Raw genomic sequence first — 6,655 nt, forward strand, 5'->3', positions numbered from 1 at the left:
CGGCCTGGGACCCGGGCCCCACAAGCCATGAGTCCTGGAGCCCGTGCGCTCCAGAGTCTGCTCCCAGCAAGGAAGATCTAGCGGAGCCGAAAACAACTAAGCAAATAAATGTGTTTTTGATAAGACACCTTGTGGGGGTCGTTCCCAGGCTGTGTGCCCAGTTTCCCCTCTGGGAAACAAGTCCGTTGCCCTGGAGCACCTCTGGCCTTCTGGGATTTAGTGTTCTCAGTTTCGACAGAGAGCCTGGCCCCTTGGCCGTCCTGGGAGGGCTCCCTGCCCCGGGGCTCACTTTCGACAGAGAGCCTGGCCCCCTGGCCGTCCCGGGGGGGCTCCCTGCCGGGGCTCACCTTCTGCCACATGGTCCGGGTGCAGCTCGTCCGGAGGGCCGTGTGCTGCCACGACAGGTACTCGTCCACGCGGGCTCGGGCCTGCAGGTCCTGGGGGTACCAGTGGTCAGGGGCCTCGTACTTGCGGGCCAGATACAGCAGGATGGCCACACTGGGGGACATGGAGTGCGGGGGACATGGCCCAGTCACTCTTCGGCCATTCCACAGGGACCAGGTCCTGGGTGAGGCCAGGCCCTGACCGCACACGTCTTTCCCCGGACCCTGTGGGTGGAGCATCTCAGCGTCTGCCTGGTTCTGGTACACAAGCAGGAATGTGAGGCCCAGAGAGGCCAGGCGGCGGCCAGGGCCAGACGGCTCCACTGGGCCATCTAGCGTCTCAACTAAGGGCACCGAGGGAAAAACGGAGTGTCGTGGGGCTTCAGAGGACTCCAGGACCATCCCCCGCCATCTCCAGAGCACACGCAGTGCCAGGAACGTGACCAGGTGCCCCTTCCAGCCCTGGGCACCTCTGCCCACTTCAAGCCACTCTCCACCCAGACCAGGGACTTGGGACATGCAAGCCATGAGCCAGGCCATCAACGGTGGACACACAGATGGCCGACAGGTGCGGCCCAGGGACCCGTTACCTCTCAGCCAAGGTGAAGTCCCCATCTTTCAGGGCTGGCACCTTCCTCAGGGGGTTCACCTGGACAAAGTCATCGCTGTGGTTCTGGCCTGTGGAGTGACCAGTGAGGCAGGTGGGGAGAACTGCGAGGCCTCTAAGGTCTCTGTCCACTCCCACCCCAACAGCCAGCCACCAACTTTCTGGGGTCCCTGTCCTCATGGGGCGTCAGGGAAGAGGAGGCCACTCTGCCGGTCAGGGGGTGACATCCCCTGAGCCCACCAGAGGTTCCTGTTCCCGTGTCTACCTGCTCTGGACATGGGCCAAAGAGCATCTCAACTTGGGCTTGGGCGGAGGGTGAGTTTCTGCAGCTGTAACCCCCCGCCCCGGTCAACTCCATCCCTGCATCAGACCCTCTAGCCCCCTCCCTGGGCTCTAGGCTTGTCCCCTGCAGAGCCTCCCCTCTCTGTGCTAACTGGGTGACCTGTCCACACACCTGTTCCCAGGCCTCAGCAAACCTCACTCTCACCAGCACGCCTGACCTACTAAGCCACTCAGCCTCCCGCAGGTTGCTCCTCTTTCCTTCCTGTGCCAAACCTTCCAGACTCCTTTCCCACCAGGGCCCCCCTGTCTGGCTCCCTTCTGCATACTGTAGCCCTTCCACCACCACCACCAGCTCAGGCCCGTGCGGAGGGGACACCACGCAGTGCGTGTGAAGCCCGAGGCTTCAGCAGAGCGGGGCTCCAGCCTGGTCATAGGACCACCTGCGGGACTCTCTGCTCCTTCTCCTTCGTGGGCAGGATCACCACGATCCATTCTCCCTCCAAAAACAGCCTCTGTGCCCGGCCCTCACCCCAAGGATCACTGAGAAGGCAGAGCAAGGTGGCACCAAAGCAGTAGGTGGCTCAGGCTGGGGCGCCAGAGGCAGAAGGTGGGCAGACTCAGCCAAGCACAGGTGTCCCTCCCAGCCTGCCTGAGGGGTTCTGAATCCAGAGCTCCTCCTAAGGTCCGGTGACAGCCCTGCCCCCTCCGTGGGATTCTGCCCAAGTGGAGGGGACCTAGGCGGGCACAGGTAGGAGTAAAGCGGAGGCCAGATATAGGTGAACAGTCTTCTGGGCAGTCACATGGGGGCTGCCTCTGCTGGGAACCAGGAGGCCGCGTCATTGTTTTCTCCGAGCTGAGCCTTGGTTTGGAGAGCCGTCTCTCCACTTTCCTCCACTTCTTCGCCCCGCCCCAACCCCAGCCGCACCCCGCACTGCTGTCTACCTGCTCTGTTCCCCCTTAACCTGGGTGTGAAGAACGGTTGGTATTCACTAGGCAAAGGTAAGACGGACAATACACAACCGATGGCCGAAGCCACGGTTTCCGACGGGAGTCTGTCTGCACCGGCCGCCCGACTCGGGGGCCGCAGGGACACCCAGACCCCGGGCCTCCTTGCTTGTCCGGCCCACCTTTGAGCAGGTCCACGGTGCGCAGCTCAAAGGGGATGCTGTTCTTCTTGGCGAAGATGTAGACGGCGCGGCAGGGCTGGGACAGCAGGTCCAGGTAGAGCTCCAGGCCCATGGCGGGGGGCGGGAACAGCGGGCAGGACCCACGACGGGAACGGCAGCGGGCGAGTTCCACCGGTCACCCAGCAGAGGGATGTGCGCAGCTCCTGGTACCCGAGCCCGGCCACACCCTCCCCGCCCATTGGACGGCGCCGTTGAACTTTGGGCCAATCAGCGGCAGCCTCGCTCTCCCGCCTTCCCTCTGCGGGGTTCTGAGCTGGGCTCCCTTTCCTGCCCGGCAGGGTTCAGGGAGACGGACTCTGTGTCTCTCCGCCGGTCAGTCCCCTCACCTGGACATCAGTGTCTAACCTGCGTCAAATGGAACGGGATGGGAGGGGTACTAGGGGAATGAGATCAAGGGCGCTTCCAGCGCAGACACTCAGTGAATTTAGGGTCAAAGGGTTAGCCCAGGCCACCTCCCACCTCAGAGAGGGGGCTGAAAGAGGAGGGACTTCAGAGTCCCCAGGAACACAAACAGAGGAGAAGTAAAAGATGCCACAGCCTCCCGGGGGCCCACGGCCCAGGGTGGAGGCGGGGGAGGGCGTGTGGTCCTCTGCGTCCAGCAAAGACCAGGTCACCACCTCAAGAAGCCGCCCCTCACCAAGCTTCTTTACGCTCCCGGCTAATCTTCGCCTCCCTCCTGCAAAACAGAAGCCTCGTGAAACGATCTATGAGGTTTTCGGGTGGGCCCAGAATCTTCCCACTTCCTTTGTAGGGCCAAACCCTTCCAACTTCAAGCCTGGTGCTCCTGAGGTCTTTGGCTGTGATGCCTTCATCCTCTAAGCAAGTCTCCCAGATGAAAAAAGCCATGTCCCCAGGGACTTCAGGCTTCCCTGACAGCTCAGTTGGTAAAGAGTCTGCCCTAACCCTAACCCAGTTCAGTCCTGGGTTGGGAAGGTCCCCTGGAAAAGGGATAGGCTACCCACTCCAGTATTCTTAGGCTTCCCTTGTGGCTCAGCTGGTAAAGAATCTGCCTGCAGTGCAGGAGACCTGGTTTCAATCCCTGGATTGGGAAGATCCCCTGGAGAAGGCAAAGGCTACCCACTCCAGTATTCTCGCCAGGAAAATTCCATGGGCTAGTCCATGGGGTTGCAAAGAGTTGGACGCGACTGAGTGACTTTCACTTCACTTCACTTCCAGGGATTTCCCTGGTGGTCCAGTGGCTAAGACTCTTTGCTCTCTAGGCAGGGCACCCAGGTTGGATTCCTGATCACAGAACTAGATCCCACATACCACAACTAAAGATCCTACAAGCTGCAATTAAGACTCATGAGTGCCTGTGCTGCTCATGTCTGACTTTTTGAGACCCCATGGACTGCAGCCCGAGAGGCTCCTCTGTCCATGGGATTTTCCTGACAAGAATACTGGAGTGGGTTGCCATTTCCTCCTCCAGTGGATCTTCCTTACCCGGGGATTGAGCCCACCTCTCCTGTATTGCAGACCTACTAAGACCTAGGGCAGCCAAATAAATAACTAAATAATTTTTTTAAAAAAAGAAAAAAAAAAACCTATTCCCAAACCCAAGATTCAGAGAAAGCCCAACTGGGGGAAAACAAAACAAAACAAAACAAAACCTTGAGAACAGCTTAGCCTTCCTGGGCCCCTGGCTCCCAGTTTAAGAAGGACCTATCCCGTCAGGAGAGAACTTTCTCCAGGTTGGATGGGGCCATGTTCTCCACCCCCTCCAGGGGACTGCCCTCCTCCATAACTCACCTTTGGCCAGACTACCGCGATATCCAATCTCCCTGCTTCCTCCCTGGCCACCCTCCAGTCCAACCCCCACCACCAGTCAGAATGTTATTCTAAAATGCAATCTGAGCATTCCATTCTTGTTCAGGTTCTGCAACTCTGAGGTGTGGCAATTCAGGCCCCACTTGACCGAGTCCTGACCGGGGGAGCTGCTGTTTGATGTCTCCTCCCCACCGCCCCCTCAGGGTGGGTGCAGGACTCGTGATTCCCAGTGCTTGGTGCTGAAAGGATGACTGGCCCACGCTCTGCAGCCAACACACGTGGAGACCTGCTGCCTCTACCGTCCTTGTCGAAGAACCAGTGGAGGACAGGACGTTCATTAATTTAACCATGGACAACCAGTCTGGGGAAAGCTAATCCACCGGGCCTACAAAGCTGGCTGTCTTTCAAAGAGAGGCCAAAACCAACAGCCAGGACAGATGGAACGTCAAATAAATCACACCTCAGAGTTAGAAGCAAAGGCTCAGGCTGAGCCCAGGTTTATTTCCCAGACTGGAAAGAAAACGCAGATGAAAGGAGACAAGGTCTGGGTGTGCCATTCTCTTTGTGGCTTTGCAGCCCCAGTGACAGATGGGTGGGAACCCGGCCCCAGGAGCGGAGGACTCAGGCAGGCAAGCCATGCCTGCTCTCCGGGTCTGCCTCCCAAGGGACAATGGAAATGAAGTTGCTCTGCGAACTGCCAAGGGCAGAGCAGAGGCGAAGCTTCCTGGCTCACTGGATCATGGCCAGCACTTTGGGCAGCATCTTCTGCTTTAAGGTGGGGTCTGCAGGCTGAGAGTCCTTGGCCTTCAGGATGACCTCATGGGCCTCTTGGAAGAGGACCTCCCCCACCGCCGCCTCCACGCGCTGGCGCCACGCGGCCAGCTTGGGTCGGCCTTTGAAGACTTGGCAGCCGGCACCCACGGGCTATAGGGAGAGAGGGGACGGGATGGGTGACCACGTATCGCAACACCAACCTGGTTTGGAGGCCACTGAACTCCAGAAGGTTTCTCCACAGGGTCCCACAGCCAGGGGCATGGTGTGAGCAGGACTTCAGCGCCACCCAGGACCCCCCTGCCTCATACCCCCACCACCACCCACAGCACTCACGTGCATCAGCTCCGTGATGGCTACCAGGTCAGCCAGAGAGATGTGGGACCCGGTGAGAAAGGCTTTGTCCTGGAGGAACTTGCCCTCAAGCACCTGCAGGGCCATGTCCAACTCTGCCAGCGTGGTCGCCAGCATCTCAGGAGAGACCGGCTCACCCAGGAAAACAGGGAGCATCACCTAATGGGCGGGCAGGCAGAGTGGGGCCTTAGGGGCTGGCATTCCTACTTGACCTCCAGGGCAGCACCTGAGACTTTAAATGTAAAAGGTCCTTAAATATAAATGTAAGGTCTTTAACTATAAAAGACCATCAGAGAGTAATTCTGATTTATTCATGTCTGGAAATGCTATAGAGTAGTTAGAAAAAAATGCATTAGATCCACCCGCAGCGCTGTGGAAAAACGCACATTGCACGATGATCTGCGGGCGTTTATATAAAACTGTAAGCGCTCAAAGCAAAGCATTGTTTTGGGGCTACACATAAATGTAATAATGTAGAAGATCATGAACTGAAAGGACTTGAACCAGATCTCAGGGGACAGGAAGTGGGGGGTGGACTTCAGGAAGGGACACGGGCAGCAAAGAGGCCTGTTGATTTTTGTTCCCTAATGTTTCTTTTCTTATATATATCAAAAATGATAGAAGACACAACAATGAGACTGGTGACCCAAAATTAAAGATACAATTTCAGAAAGGAGGCGTGCACCTCTGAGAAGAATACGGAACGTCAAGAAAAACCCGCCATGATGACGCTAGAGAGAAAATAACCTTTTTTTTTTTTTTTTTAAGTCATCAAAGAATACAGAACTTTAAAAGAAAAAGGAAAAATAAAAGAAAGAACAAAAAGTAGGAAAGAAAAAAGCCTAAACCTGCCTGTCTGATATGGAAACCACCAGCCACGAGAGGTTCCCGAGCTCTTAAAATATGACTGGTCTTAGACGAGATATGCCGTGAGTGTAAAATACACACCAGGAAACAGACACGGGTCAATGGAAAGGACAGCGAGCCCAGAAATAAACCCACACGCTTCCAGCCAAGTAATCCACGAAAAGGACACAAGAATACACAAGGGAGAAAAGACAGTCTCTTCCATCCGTGGTGCAGAGAGGACTGGGCAGCTACATGAGGACAAATGAAATTAGAGCATTCCCTAACACCATAAAGATAAACTCAAAACGAACTGAAGACTTAAACTTGAGACCGGAAAGAGTAAAACTCCTAGCAGAAAACTTGGGCGGAAGCCCTGAGGGGCACTCAGGCGTCCCTGGGATGCACGCTGCTGCTGCCGCCGCATTCTGGCTACTGTGAGTAACGCTGCTGTGAAT

The 6,655-nt window shown here is 56.6% G+C and overlaps 2 protein-coding genes across 4 annotated transcripts in view; both read right to left on the reverse strand.

Annotated features, from left to right (window-relative positions):
- LOC105003033 (glutathione S-transferase theta-4) overlaps positions 1–6,655 on the reverse strand; it is a 27,242-nt gene that overhangs the window by 2,681 nt on the left and 17,906 nt on the right. Inside the window, exons 3-5 of one of the 2 annotated variants that reach the window (XM_010860022.1) lie at positions 2,400–2,457; positions 974–1,061; positions 348–498 (exon numbers count right to left, since the gene is read on the reverse strand). In XM_010860022.1, coding sequence (XP_010858324.1) covers positions 348–498; positions 974–1,061; positions 2,400–2,457 — 297 coding nt within the window. Of the gene's footprint in view, positions 1–347; positions 499–973; positions 1,062–2,399; positions 2,629–6,655 lie in introns of those variants that run through there. The other variant, XM_010860012.1, reaches the window with a different exon arrangement.
- Positions 4,694–6,655, reverse strand: part of LOC105003076 (glutathione S-transferase theta-1) — a 7,905-nt gene continuing 5,943 nt past the window's right edge. Inside the window, exons 4-5 of one of the 2 annotated variants that reach the window (XM_010860047.1) lie at positions 5,334–5,510; positions 4,694–5,150 (exon numbers count right to left, since the gene is read on the reverse strand). In XM_010860047.1, coding sequence (XP_010858349.1) covers positions 4,956–5,150; positions 5,334–5,510 — 372 coding nt within the window. In that variant the 3' untranslated portion in view covers positions 4,694–4,955. The remainder of the gene's footprint in view (positions 5,151–5,333; positions 5,511–6,655) is intronic. The other variant, XM_010860055.1, reaches the window with a different exon arrangement.

Source organism: Bison bison, unplaced genomic scaffold (assembly GCF_000754665.1).
Source record: "Bison bison bison isolate TAMUID 2011002044 unplaced genomic scaffold, Bison_UMD1.0 scf7180017856933, whole genome shotgun sequence".
Lineage (NCBI taxonomy): Eukaryota > Metazoa > Chordata > Mammalia > Artiodactyla > Bovidae > Bison > Bison bison.